This window comes from Artemia sp. Qi Xiang Cuo, chromosome 3 (genome assembly GCF_049724085.1).
Source record: "Artemia sp. Qi Xiang Cuo chromosome 3, ASM4972408v1, whole genome shotgun sequence".
NCBI classification, from domain to species: Eukaryota; Metazoa; Arthropoda; class Branchiopoda; order Anostraca; family Artemiidae; genus Artemia; species Artemia sp. Qi Xiang Cuo.
Genome location: NC_142796.1, coordinates 4,673,868 through 4,689,359, shown reverse-complemented (window position 1 = coordinate 4,689,359; position 15,492 = coordinate 4,673,868). Strand labels below are relative to the sequence as shown.

Genomic DNA, 15,492 nt, shown 5'->3' with positions numbered 1-15,492 from the left:
ATGTTTATATGTTTAAGTATTAATGTTATGTTTATATTGTTTAAATCTTAAGTGTTTAAATGTTTAATGTTTATTTGATCTTTTCATAATCCCCCTCCTACAGGCCATGGAGCCTTTGTGGGGATTTGTAGATTGTTATGTAATTGTTTTACTGGTATATGGAAAATAAATCTATCTATCTATCTATCTATAGGCAGGCTAATAATAAAAAAAGCAGCATTTCGTAGATTTTTCAAGTCGATTTTTGTGGTGTCTCTGGCTCTTCAGGATCGAGCAGGTTGACATGTCAACTATGTACTTTATGGACGTATTTGTGCGCACTGAAATTATTGGAGTCATGGTGAATTAAAATCATAGTCAGAATTTGGAGCTAGAATGTTACTTTATGTTTAAAGTTTTATGATAAATATTTTATAGTCAGTAAATAATGTATTATATATATATATATATATATATATATATATATATATATATATATATATATATATATATATATATATATATATATATATATATATATATATATATATATATATATATATATATATATATATATATATATATATATATATATATATATATATATATATATATATTACTATATATCACTCTATTTTTTAATTTGGTAAAGAGCGTTTTTTAGATTGAAAACACACTGAAACCTGGTTGAAAATCGTTAAAAAGGGATAATTTAAAGCAATTTTAAATACTACTCTAAGAAAAAGTCAAACTAATATCCTAATTCTGGGGATGGATGGATCTGAAACTAATGAGTCCGATAAACCTTTGGAGATACAGGTTTATCGAGCATCATTTGTTTAAGAGGGAATACAACCCTTAATCTAATACCGAAAATGCCTTTAGTTAATTTTCATTTTAATGTAAAAACTAGGAACATTCTTTTAAATAAAAAAAGCAGCATGTGGCAATTGTTAGTGAATCGAATCTAAAATATTTTTCATTTACACAAATCTATAGGCTATATATATATATATATATATATATATATATATATATATATATATATATATATATATATATATATATATATATATATATATATATATATATATATATATATATATATATATATATATATATATATATATATATATATATGTATATATATAATATTTATAATATTTGAGAAAATATCAAATATTATAATATTTATAATATTATATATATATATATATATAATATTTATAATATACATATATTATATATAATATATGTATATATATAATATTTGAGAAAATATATATATACACACACACACACACACACACACACACACACACACACACACACCTATATATATATGGTGTTGGCTCTCAGGCGGCTTGGTGCTGCGATGAGTTGTTAGTAGTAGTAGTATATATATATAAAAAAAAAATATATATATATATATATATATATATATATATATATATATATATATATATATATATATATATATATATATATATATATATATATATATATATATATATATATATATATATATATATATATATATATATATATATATATATATATATATATATATATATATATATATATATATATATATATATATATATATATATATATATATATATATATATATATATATATATATATATATATATATATATATATATATATATATATATATATATATATATATATATATATATATATATATATATATATATATATATATATATATATATATATATATATATATATCAGCGTTGTTTTATAGCATCGTAGAAAGCCCCACTATGATTCCAACAAAATATGTTGCATCGGCCTTTTCTCTTTTTCAAACTTAAAACGTTACTGTTTTTCTGGATAGTAGAAAAGAAAAAAAAGTAATTTTTTACTTAGCATTAGATTTGGAGGTAAAAGTGTTTTTAAAGGTATCAAAAATAATTTTTATTTCTGTATTTATGGCTAAAATGTATGATATGTACATTAGCTTAAATACTTGTAGGTATTATTTGTTCAATATGGCTGAGAAAAAGCCAGTTTAAATCCTTCTCTAAGAAAAAGTCAAAGTAATTCTTGCGAATGTGAATGTTTTTATTGACACAAATCTACGGTCTGCATCTCATATCCCATTTTTTCTTTTGAGGCTTTGAATTCCTTATGACGCTAAGGTGCAGGAGCTTATAACAATGGATCCATGCTTATAACAATGGGTAATTAGATTTGGTCGAAGACTGAATTTTAGAAGGCAATCAGTAAAACCAAATTAAAACAAAAATTGTGCAGGGTTTATATGAAATTTGATTTAAGAATAAAAATAACTATTGACCATAGGTTAAAAAAAGGCAGAGGTTTTCAAAAAAAGAAAAGAAGAAAAAAAAGCAGAAACATCAAGAGGTAGACCGTAACTAGCTAACTTTTCGCAAGGATAGAAGCCAGTTTTAATACAATTTCAAATTTAAGATTTATGCAATTAAGACAAACTGCTAAATGTTGTCGAAATAATATATAACGTTAGACATGTACATTGGGGTGTCTTTCGGGGGGAGGGATCTTCCCCATATAGGGCAGGGGCACTGTATGTTCAGTTATTAACATATAGTCTTACAAACGGATAAGAAAACAAAGGCAATCAATGAAAAAAACACAATTTAGCAAAAGACGAAGCAAAAACAAAACAAAACAAAAACAATAGAAGAAGTAAAAACAAAATACACAAAAACACAAATACAAGACTATGGAATTGAAGCAAAGCTGGCTGAATCAGATCATGGAATAAGGGAAACAATTGGGATATCCTGGCTCCCAATTTTGAGCTACAAAGCCAATTAAGAAGGCCGTAACAAGGGGGGGGGGGTACCGGGCTTGAACCAGCCCCACTGACATTTTTGCCCGCCTCCTAATAACGTAAAAAAAGTGGATACAAACAAATTTTTTATACGTTTTTTTAATTTTTTGCACCCCCCCCCCCCCGCGAAATAATGACCAATCATCTGAACAAAAATCTCGGATACGCCCTTGATTTCAGTCTCTGTATTGAAACTACAAAAAATTACACCTGAGTCCTTCACAAAAAAAAAATCGTGCCTAGTTTAGGTGACGAGCATAATAGGACTCGGGCAGACATTTTAACGTAGGCTACTGACTACTGCATATGCGTATTGCTATGGTTTTATTATTACTGCACTATTTTTTATGACCCAATAAGAAAGCAAAATATAAATGCCGGAGTTTAGGAGAAAAATGAAAAAAATGACATGTGCTTCAACAAAACATTACGAAATCCCACTAGTCTAAGCATGATCAGATTTAATCGCATAAGCTCTGAAATTTATCAGTCTTCTTTCAACGGAGGAGGTCTTTAAAATGGTGCTTCTTGAATAAGCTGCTGTTTCCGCGCCACAACCACTCGGCTAGGCCGAGCGGTTTTCACGCTAGACTTGAGATCATTTGTTCGCGAGGACAGGGGCTCAAGTCCTGGTGTCACTAGTTATGTGGTTTTGAACACCGGTCAGTGGCGCAATCATCTAAGGTCAGCTAGGGTCGACCCAGCTCCAAAGGGGTACCTGGAGGAATCTAGAGAAGGTAAATATGAAAGATATGCAAAAGCCCGAGATGGCTAACCCCCAACCCCCCGTTGCATTTCCTAGCTGAAGGGCTATGAAATCACCACCAATAGTAGGGGTTGTAAAGTACAATGCCTTGTTCATTACCTTTGTTCTTTTGAAAGCAAATAAAACAGCGAAAAACTTTTCTTGAAGCCGAAAGGAGACTGTTTTAGACTCCAAATGATGTTTTAAGAAGAATTAGACAGTTACTTCAAAGACTCATTTTGAAGTCATGGCTTACTCTTTATTCGGTTGCAGCTATTGCTGCAGCCATGATCACTATGCCTTGAAAATGTGATAAAAACATGACTTGACGCAAACGAATCATGACAATAGGCACATCTTGTCATTTATTACCACCTTATTAGCTTGTCATACAGCTCAATTATGATCTGTATCTGCAGGTAAAAAAAAGCTGATTATGTCAAAGAAAGTAAAATTAACTAAATCAAGGATTTGACATTCTTACCTTCTTTGCTTCTAACATAATTAGGTTGAATATTTGCATGACTGAACATTGTACGGAAACGGTACATTTGCGAAGGAAGTATAATATAATTACTGAGTCGTGACTAAGAATGTCATTTACAGTCATTCAGATTTTTAGCTCAACAACTAAGCCTGTATACTTTCACTTGTAGACAATATTGCATTTGTGTGCAATAATACAACATCGAAATTTTTTACTAATATCAGACAGTTTGTGGTCAAGACCTGGAAGGAGTGAATCGGGCCGACAATAACCGAAATTCTAATAAAAGGAGTTTGATTAATACATCAAAGGAATTGGCTTTTTATGCTGATTTCAAATGTATAAAATTTATTAAGTTTAAATTTGCCATCAAAAGCAGTAAGCCTGAGAAAATTTGTCTAATTTCTAAAAAAGGGAAAAGCATCCCCATAATGGTGAGTAATCTTGATGTAAATCACACTATTTCAGCACATCTCAGGACATTATTGTAGAAGTTTCAAACTCCCATTTGCAAAAATTGGGAATTTTTTCTTTTTTTTCCAGAGAAGAAAGATCACAGATTTTTTTTTTTTTTTATCCAAGGGTGATCGTGTCGAATAAATGGTCCTAGAAAATTGGGAGAGAGCTCATTTGAACGAAAACTAAAGGTTCTAGTACCCTTTCTGACTGGCTAAAAAGACTGTCTCTCAAGAAAGTGGCCGTTTCTGCCATTTTCTGCCCTCAAACTACGATTTTGCCCCACAAAGGGCGAAATTGTCATCGAACATAATTCTGAGATAGCCAATTAAAAGTGCCAAAATACCGTATAGCTTGCCAGTTTCAGAGGGCATAGTGCCGAACTGTGGTGCATTTCTTTCAAAAAGATCTTGTAGTCCGTCCAAGTTTAAAGTTTAATATAGACATTTATTTCAAAGATTCATTTAGCTAAGCTGGTTCATTTGATGCTTCATAAGATTGTGCCCAGTGATGTAGAATTGTACATCAGCTATTATGAAGAAGGGACGGTGGGTCATTTTATAGGCGGGGGAGGGCGTAGCAGGTTCCTCAAAGAGTGCATTTTAATGCCAAGATTGTCTAACTCTTCATGCGCCTTCAGAGAAATATAGAAAAAGGCCAAAGGAGGCAGGGGGTGAAGGCAGGAATTAATCTCTAATCTCCTTTATTTAAATTCAGCCTGAATAAGGGTGCCATGGGGTGATAGGTCCCTTCTTATTTTAGAAAATTTGTCGTTTTGTAGCATTCAACAATCCATTCATACTCTTACCAGCTCAAAAGATGGAGAAGGGGGGGGATAATACATGAGCAAAGTTGGGTTTTTATCGGGAGGGGGAGGCAGGTTATACCAGAAACTGTGTTGTTATTGACATTTAAATGGAAAAATGTGGTTTTATGTAGTTGATTTTTTTTTATGTGAGACAATCGGTGGTAAGTAGCTGTATGTAAAGAGCTAACAGTCATATGAACAATAAACGAAACTCTAGTTAAGGTCGCCCACTTGTGTAAAACAGGTTGTAACAATAAACTGGAAGAAAAGGGCAAACCCTTTTCAACTGAAACCGAAAATTTACATATTTTATAATGATAACAATGCAACAACAAAATTTTCTATTCAGGCTGGTTTTATTTATGCAAAATGTGTTACTCTTAAAATTACCCGTTTAAATCTATTAGCACGGAAAATTTGCATAATTCAGGAAAGAGTAAATAAAATCCCTCCGAGGGGGGATGGCAATCTTGTTTGAATCCATTCAACGAAAATCAATATATATGACACGTACGCAGGAATATGTTTCGGGGGGGGGGGTTAAATCCTTCTAACCAATTATTCTGTAAGAAAAATCAGAAAATTATGGGAAAATGAAAAAAATCGTGCGATTTCGGGGGGGGGGGCCGGGCCCAGAGCCCCCCCCCCTGCGTACGTCCCTGATAAAAAAAAATATATAAAATATATAAAAAATATATAAATATATATATATATATATATATATATATATATATATATATATATATATATATATATATATATATATATATATATATATATATATATATATATATATATATATATATATATATATATATATATATATATATATATATATATATATATATATATATATATATATCAGAATATATATATATATTCTGAAAGAGTCTTGTCTTCAAGCTTAACTTGTTTCAAAAAGACAGAACATTCTATTTCACGGCATACCATTTGTTCAAGGTAGTAACTTGGAAAATGTTATCCGTGGGTTTCTCGCTGAAATACGAGTCAGTAACGCAAATTCAATGCCCTTCGTCAAGTTCAATAGTTTGAATGGGAATAAACCACCATGCTCTAATACTAGGGCAACATCTAGGTCTACAGCAAAAGTCGGGCCAGTTTTCGTGACTTTGGCTAATTTAGCAGATAAAGACGCTATTATGAATAGTTGCGGTAAACTGAACGGATCTGGAAAAAGCCTCACATCTGATCTCCCGCGTAAATTGGCACGCCGTAGATAATAACTGCTATCTTTCGACTACAATCTGCGTACCTCATCAAATACTTCAACAAAAGTTACTGAAGGCCGAGTGATAACGAAAGGGATTAGTGTATGGATAGAAACGAAAAAGTCTTCTAAGAGTAAGACTTGGTTGCGAATTGAGGACTCGTGTTTCGATCCCTTTAAACTATCTAGTTATACAGCCTCTGTGGTTCCCTCCCCCGCTGTGTCAGTCGGAGGTGATGAGTAATTGGTGCGATTCGTTCATTCTTAAGTTATGTGTTTGATAATTGTTAGTTTGTTTTTGTGAATTATGATATATAAATTTTTCTCCTGGATTGTGAGATTTAGTTGTTTTCGTTGTTTTTCATTTTGTGTACAAGTTTTTCTCTTATCCAAGTTCTTTGTCTTTGGCCCTTATTTTTTCTGTTTCAGTTTTATCTGTCTCAAAAAATGGGTTCATCGTTATGTTTGCCTAGTTCCTGTCCACATGTCATTGTTATGGAGATACCAATGTGGGTGGTGAGTGGCGCGTGATGGATCATAGTTAGTAAGTATTTTGAATTTTTCTGACTCTAGTTCGGGTAACATCTCCTCTTGGTTGAGTGACTACTTCAGCTTTAAAATAATCCAATTGATGTTCTTAGTTTGATAAATAATTCAGTAGGTCAGTCTAATAAACCATCATCAAATCCCCATTTTTCAGTTAGTAGTAAGTATGTACCAAACGACCAGGTATGTACCGAGTATCCAAACGAGATAGTAATTTCTCTGTGCTTTAGCTTAATGTTCAGGGTCTTTGTTCTTTGTTTGAAGAGTTGAAAAAAAATTAGTGCATAGTGGCCACCCTGATCTATTGGCCTTTGTGAGACTTTTCTTGATTAAAAAAATGAATCTCTATTGCATCTCCATGGGTAAAAGATGGAATATTTGAATCGAAATAGAATGGCTAAAGGTGGCCTTGCTGTTTATGTTTCGGAATATCTTCTGTGCTCTGTTAGACATGACCTGTCAAGAAATGAAGAAGGAATTTTTGAATCTATATTTATTGACATTCAAACACATGCTAAAACTTTGATTGTTGGTAATGCATACCGGTTTTCTAGTGGGTCTGTTCCCTTTTTCGTTCAGATTCTTGATGAGGTTTTGGAAACAATCCAAATTCATTAATGTGAACTTATCATTATGGGTGACTTCAACCTTAATCTGTGTATTACCAGAGGTCATCCTCGTCTTTGTTTTTTCTTTCACCAATGCTCGCTTGTGGAACATTACCTTCTGCATGCATTCAAACTCGCATAACTAATACTACCGCTTCTTTGCTTGATAATATTTTTTCATCGTTGACCTTGGTGGCAAAATTCTGTACTGACGAGTGATATCTCAGACCATTTTCCTGTTTTTTTCCATGCATGATTTTTCCGATTCGCTGCCCAGTAGAAGCCAAGGAGCTGGTATTTCTTCTTTAAAATTTAATTATCAGGGTTTGCATCTTCTTATGTCACGGTTGACGGGTCGTTCGTGGAGTATTTCTGAAAATGAATCTGATATTGATTCCTTGTTTGATTCGTTTTATGATTCTTTGAAAGAAGTTACCATGGATACATGTGAGGCACCCCAGTCGAATCCGGCATCGAAAAGAATAGCCCCTTTAAATCCTTGGATGACTCCTGGACTCCTTAAAAGTCGGAGGGAGAAAAATAATCTTTGGAAGGCTTACAGGTACTCTAAGCCATCTTCGCGTGATTCTCGACTTCAACTTTTCAATGCTTATAGAAGAGTTTACAATTCACTTTGCCGAAAGGCTAAATCGTAATTTTATCATAGAGAATTCTCTGCGTGCGGTAAAGACATTAGGAAGACATGGCAAGTAATCAATTCTTTTATCAGGCCATCTTCTCTGCCTCCTTCTGTCCATTCAAGTGTTGTGATTGACGACGAAAATGTAGAGGTTGAGCTAAAAGTTCACGATGCGTTTACTTCCTATTTTGCTAATATCGGCAAAACTACAGCCTCTTCTGCAAGCCCTTCTTCTTCTCTACCTGATTTTAGGTCTTACATTGGACCTTCTTGTCCTAAACCAATGGCATTGGAACCTGTCACTGAAGCTGAAATGGCCAGAATTGTCAATGGTTTGAGGGGTTCTTCATCTCCTGGCCCAGACCGTATTCCGACTAAGGTTGTCAAGTTTATTCTTCCTGTCATCGTTTCTGCCCTCACGAGACTTCTTTCTTTTGAAAATCTTTCTTTTGAAAATGGTGTCTTCCCAAGTGCTTTAAAGCGTGCTCGTGTTATTATTCTTTTTAAAGGTGGATCAAGGAATAATTCTGCAAAGTATCGTCCCATATCTCTTTTATCAGTGTTTAATAAAATTTTTGAAAAAACTATGCTTTCTGGACTTCTTGATTTTCTTAATTCTAAACACTTTTCTTTTATGATTTTCAGTTTGGCTTCAGGGCGAAGTACTCAACTGAGCATGCATGTGCAACTCTCTTGAATTATTTACATTTAGCTCTTGACTCTGGTCTGATACCTGCTGCTCTTTTTCTCGATGTACAAAAAGCATTCGACTCATTTTTTTTTCTCTACGGACATTCTTTATTAAAACCAGTAACAAAATCACAATAGGATTATCAATGCATTGAAATTCATAATTTACTACTATTCTATCACCAACTACTTGCGATGCCCTATAAATGCAAATTAAATATCAAAAGGTAAAAAAAAGCCCTTTTAGAATCCAATACGTTTCATACAAATTTTAGAGAAAAGTGGTAATAGCACTACAAACCATAAAAGTCAAGCGGATAACTCGAAGCCCGATTTCTCGAAGTCTATAAATAGTGAACTGTGGAAAGAAGATAAAAAAGCATTCGACTCATTAACACACAAGATTCTTCTTTGGAAACTGTTCCATATTAGTATAAGAGGGAATGCTTATTCTTGGTTTCTATCATACTTATCTGGTCCAGTCATCTCGGTTGATCCGCACTTTTCTAACCATTCTGGAATAGTTTGGTGTTCCACAAGGATCTGCCATTGGGCCAATACTCTTTTTAATCTAGGTCAAAGACCTTATTAATGCTTTTAAAAATTAAAAACCTACCATTTGCCGTCGTCTTTGTCAACCAGCATCCGTCACTAATTGTGACAGGAGTTAATCCTTACCAGATGCACTTATCGCTTTTGCTGATGACAGTACTCTTGACACAGCTTGTAGAACTGAATCCGATCTTCGTTCAAAGATGATAGCCCTTTTTTAAAGAGTTATCCAGTGGTTTGGTGTATATTATCTTGCCTCAAATGTCGCAAAGTCATGTTTTCTCATTTGCTCCAGAGTCTCAAAGGCTTGTCCTGACTTAAATGAAATACACGTACCAAGAGGTTCACTAAGTAGACCTAAGGGTCATTACGTTCGACTCCTAGGAATATTGCTTGACGAAAATCTTTCCTTCAAGCATCATATTGACCCGATTAAAATGAAAGTCTCCAGGAGTCTCGGAATTCTTAGAAAGCTCAAACACATATTTCCAGGGCCGATTCTTAAAATTTTGTTCTGCAGCCTAGTTCAGTCTTATGTTTCATATTGTTCTGTTACTTGGATGTCAACTTTTCCCTCGTCTCTGAAGCCACTTTCAAAACTTTGTGATAAAGCAAGAACTCTTATTCAGGAAACTAACCGATCTTCACTTAAACCCTTGCTTGATTTGAAATATCTCTATTTTTTTCTTGTTCTTCTTTCCTTTTTTTACAGTTGTACGGTCATCTTCCTGCTGCCCTATGTAATAATATATATTTTGTTTCTGATCAATCGACTTATCATCTCCGCACTTCCAACAATTTACAAATTCTTAATATTCCATCAGTGAGGTCTAACTTCAGCCTTCTGACAGCTTGTAACAGGATCTGAAACACGCCCAGAACCTGCACGAAGCTTCCACTCGTTTGGTATGTTCAAAAATTATGTTAGTTTTTAAATAATTAAATAAGTTTTTTTTACGGTTTCCCTTGGAGTTGATGTTTTTGAATTGAGTTGGTGAAATCATGCGCTACCCCCAGCCTAGCTTGTAATTTTGGGGATTATTAAGGCGGGCGACTGGATTTTTTTGGATTTTGTTTATAATTTTTTTTTGTGTTGGTATTTTTTTTCTCCCCTGTTTTTTTTTCCCAGCCATGGAGCCTTATAGAGGAGATTGTGCTGAAGTATTATTTTTTTTATGAAATTTATTTTTAAATAAAGAACTCAGATATATATATATATATATATATATATATATATATATATATATATATATATATATATATATATATATATATATATATATATATATATATATATATATATATATATATATATATATATATATATATATATATATATATATATATATATATATGGCTATTTATAGGCTATAGGCTATTTATTATATTTATTCAATTCATATGAAAAGGAGAAATTTCACATTTTGCAGATAGTGCTTTTTGGTCTCTCATACAGCTTGAATTTTACTGTACAGGAATAATTTTTAATAATAGAGGAAAATCAGAGTTTAATTCCTGTTTCTAAAATTATGAGAATTTTCATGTACTAATAGCACATTTACACGAGTTGTTTAACCCAAGGCTCTTTTAAATATGAAGGATAGCAACTACTCCCTCCTCCAACTCCCATTTCTTACATTCCAAGTTTAACATCACAATGCTTGGAAAATGATATTTATCCCTGAAAAAAAGTATCCCTCGAATATTTATTAGGGTGGTGGGGGTTAATAATGAAAATGAAAATTATTTATAAGGTCATCATTTCCATCCCAGTTTCAAAGGCCAATTCTTTAACAAACCTGTTTATAGGGTTATTCCTCATGGATACCAACATTGAGGCCCTGCTCGCTCTTTTTCACATCTGTAGGCATGTGAATGTAATCTCTTGTGCTGCAAAGAAGAAGGTTGCTGCAATAGGAGAGGAGCTGTCACTCCTCAACACTGATAACGAAGGCGTAGACCAAAAATATTCCCGGCAATCAAAAGGGATTAGATATCAATTTTTTGAGGCATCTTTTATCCCTCCCCCCCCTCTCGCCTACGCAATGATCCATTACCTTTTCTTTGTAATAGTAGATACGTAATTATACATCACCTGACATATTCTTATAGAAAATCAAGCGAATAATCTCAGTGAAATGAAGCTTAAAAAGGAATGTCAATGCTACCCATTTATCCTCTATGGACTATGCACCTTTTCAGGAAGAAATACGCCACCGTGTGGTATTACTTCCTCTACGTCTGGGAAGCTCATTATATAATTTGTCAACAGTTATAAGTCGATTGATTATCCCCGAATTTTTAATTGATAGCAACGTGGTCCTGTTTGGAGCAAAATCGCAGTTTAGTGCGACACAATGGCTGAAAACTCCACTTTTTCGTGGCACAATCTTTTTGCCCACTTTAAAAGAGCACTTCAGTTTCCGTTTAATTAGCTCTCTGCCAATCTTCTAGGGACAATTGGTTTGGCACGAGTACCCTTGGGAAAAAACAAAACACGTATCTGTGATTTTTCTTCTGGGAAAAAAATTCCCCATTTTTGTTGATACGAGCTTGAAACCTCTAAGTAAGTTAGTAAAAAGTAAGTATGACGACACTAGACCCTTAAGGCCCAAACCGGCGGTGCAAATCTCCATTTGCAGCCCTTCAGCCTTGAAGTGCAATGGGGGGTTGGGGGCCAGCCATCCTGTGCTCTCGCACTCGCTTCCTGCTTACCTTCCCCAGATTTCTCCAGGTACCCGTTTAGAACTGGGTCGACTCTGGCTGAGCTTACAGAGTCACACCACTGACCCAAATAACTGGCCACGCCAGGGATCGAACTCGTGCTCCTTGGACAAAGAATTCTCAACCCATCGCACGTCCACTTAGCCAGAACGGCTTGAAACCTCTACCAAAGGGTTTACTGACATGCTATATTCGATGGTGCAATTTTCGTCGGGATCATTTGCCTTTTTGGGGATGCTTTCTCCCCTTTTCTAAAACAAGGCAAATTTCCTCAGCTTTTGATGGGAACTTTAAACTTAATGGATTTTATATTATTTCAAATCCGCATAAAGAAAAAATATTTTTGATGTATTAATATTTATCAATTCCTTCTTTTCAGAACATAGGTTACAATTGGCCTGAGTCGCTCCTTACTTAGAGTTCGTTATTTGACCAGAATAAGGCTCGAAGGGTGGAGTAGCTTCAGATACCTGGCAGTGGCGTCACGGGAAATTTGGAGACATAGCCCATTATTTTTCAGAGATATTCTAATCAAAGACTTTTAAACCGATTCAAAATTCAGTATTAATAACAAGGAGACCTACATCATTACAATATCATTTATCAGCCTGGAGGTTGTCAAGCAAAGTTTTCCAAGCAGGAGGGGGAGGGGCTCATTAAATAAGGAGCTGGACGGGGTCAGAAAAAACTAAACACTTATTTAAACAATACATTTTGTTTGGATTTTATGGTGACTGACTTTATTTTTAGCCAGTTTCTGGAATTATAATATAAATGGGATGGGAAAGTAAGTTGTAAAATATTTTAGTTAAATATACCTTTGCTATTTGTCCTTGTCCTTACTCAGCTTTTGCCCTTACTTTACAGAGAAAAATATAATTTTTTCTTTATTTTTATTAACCTGCGTAAAACATGACCTTATGACGATTTTTTTCTATTTATTTTTTTGACATTTTTAAAAATTAATTTCTTCAATGTTTTTCAATTATCAATTTTTTAAATTTCTTTTATTTTTTCAAGTTTCAAAGAATATTTCTGTTGGTTTTCTATCTTCTTCTTGATGTTTTTGTCGTGCCGTAAAGAGTGGCTATTGCAATTGTGTCAACATTAGTGCTTATAATTAATATTACAAGAAACACAAACAAAACGAGTCAACGGTGTTTGGATTTTCAAACTAAAATTTTTTTAAATACATTTTTTCAGTGTTTTTCAACTCTTAATTTTTTAATTTCTTTTATTTTTTTTTTAAGTTTCAAAGAATATTTCCGTTGGTTTTCTATGTTCTTCTTGATGTCTTTGTCGTGCCGTAAAGAGTGGCTATTGTCATTGAGTCAACATTAGTGTTTATAATTAATATTACAAAAAAACATGAACAAAATGAGTCAACGGTGTTTGGAGTTTCGTGATTTTTCATTACTTTTAAATTATCATTTAAGAAGAGTGTCACGAACTTCGAATGAATAAACTAAATATAGCCTACTTTCTCTTCGACTAATAGGTTTTTTTTTTACTTCGAAAAGGGCTAAGCATACCCTGCTGTTACATACCCCAAACTGAATTTCTAAACTCTAAGACACCACGGCAATTATGATGCGAATTAACTTGAACTTTCGAGGACCGAAGGTCCGAGTTGCCGCCCGAGTGAATTGAAGGCAATCAAAAAGCCCGTTAGCCTTCTCCAAAAAAAGTATCAAAACTACAAAATAAAAGTTCAAAATATGGATAAAATCCTTTTTAATAGACAGTGTATGGAAATTCAAAAATATACCAGAAATTTTGGTCACATATACAGTGACCGTCATCAGTAGTAAAATTATACCCAAAATTCGGATTTTTAATCTGCAGTTTTGGACTATACCCCCCCCCCCCACGAAATAAAAACCTAGCATATGTGTTGACTTCTAATTTAGCTTCTTTTTTTAATGGCTAAAAAGGTTCATTATACACTACTTGTTACACACGGCGGTTTATACGGTCTAAATGTAAAACGTCTTTTTACCAAAGAGCTTGTGTTATTCTTATAATGAGTAAATATACCCAGAGAGTGGATCTCCACCTCTTCTTCTAGAGAATACTATGTAATCGCCTGTTGTTTTGTTTATAACATAGTTAATAGCACACGAAGGCGAGTTACAAACGGAAGATCATATTGGTTTCAATCTGTTTATATACATGCCTCTTGTCAATTGCTTTATAATTGCTCTATTTAGGAACGTACCCAGAAAAGGGATCTCCACCTCCCTTTTTGACCATAAAAATGATTAGACATACACGAGGTTTTACATACGGGGCGTTATATCTATTCCTAAACTGCTTGTAAACATAGGAGACCTCGTCGCTGATATTCTTGGGTATTTTTTTCCGTTTCGCTCGATCACGCACAAGTACTGCTCCAGTACCAGCTATCCTTCCCATGAATCACTAGAAAAAAAATTTATTAATGGTATTGCCACATTTTTCTAAAAGGGCGAGACATATTAGTAACTTAATCACAGAGAAATTCCACTTATTACAGACTAAAAAGTATAAAATAAAATAAATTAAAGAGATTAAATAAATCAAATACATTAAAAAGGCTCCACTGAAACATGTGCAAGAAAAAAAAAAACAACAAACAGAAATAACTTTTTAAACAATTTTAACAATTTTAAATTTTAATAAGTTCTTCTTACAATTTCTGGAACAGGCTAAAAGAGTGGCACTTTTGGCCTGATTTAGTCCCTATAAAATATTAGATAAATAAACAGTTTTCCAACTGAAAGTAAGGAGAAACATTAAAACTTAAAACAAAAAAATTATTGCATATACGAGTTGATTTGCCCCTCCTCAATACCTCGCTCTTCACGCTAAAGTTTTTAATACTTCTAAAAAAGCTTCTCATTGTTCTAATTAATGGACCCTAGTGTTTTAGGAGCCGTTGTTAAAGAATTGGGACGAGAAGTCAAACTTCAGTGTAAGAAGCAAGGTATTAAAGAGGAGACCCCCCCCATATACAAAATAATTCCCGTTTGTTTTAAGTTTTAGTGTTTCTCCTCACTTCCAATTGAAATTTTTTTTTACTTAATTTCTGATCGTTTCTTTGAAAAATGCCTGAAATTCGGCTCACCATCCACGGAAAGATCCTCTAGAAAATTCAATCTCGGTAACAAAAAAATTATCCTTCAAAATTACTACTAACATCTTCACA

General features: G+C 33.4%; 1 protein-coding gene across 8 annotated transcripts in view; it reads right to left on the bottom strand.

Moving 5' to 3' along the window:
- The window catches only part of LOC148953679 (uncharacterized), a 111,667-nt gene that overhangs the window by 29,648 nt on the left and 66,527 nt on the right, over positions 1-15,492 (bottom strand). For 3 of the 8 annotated variants that reach the window (XM_089086771.1, XM_089086773.1, XM_089086772.1), the window contains exon 2: positions 14,577-14,726. In XM_089086771.1, the coding sequence (XP_088942897.1) occupies positions 14,577-14,720 (144 nt within the window). In that variant the 5' untranslated portion in view covers positions 14,721-14,726. Of the gene's footprint in view, positions 1-11,380; positions 11,531-14,523; positions 14,733-15,492 lie in introns of those variants that run through there. The other 5 variants (XM_089086778.1, XM_089086774.1, XM_089086775.1 and 2 more) reach the window with 5 other exon arrangements.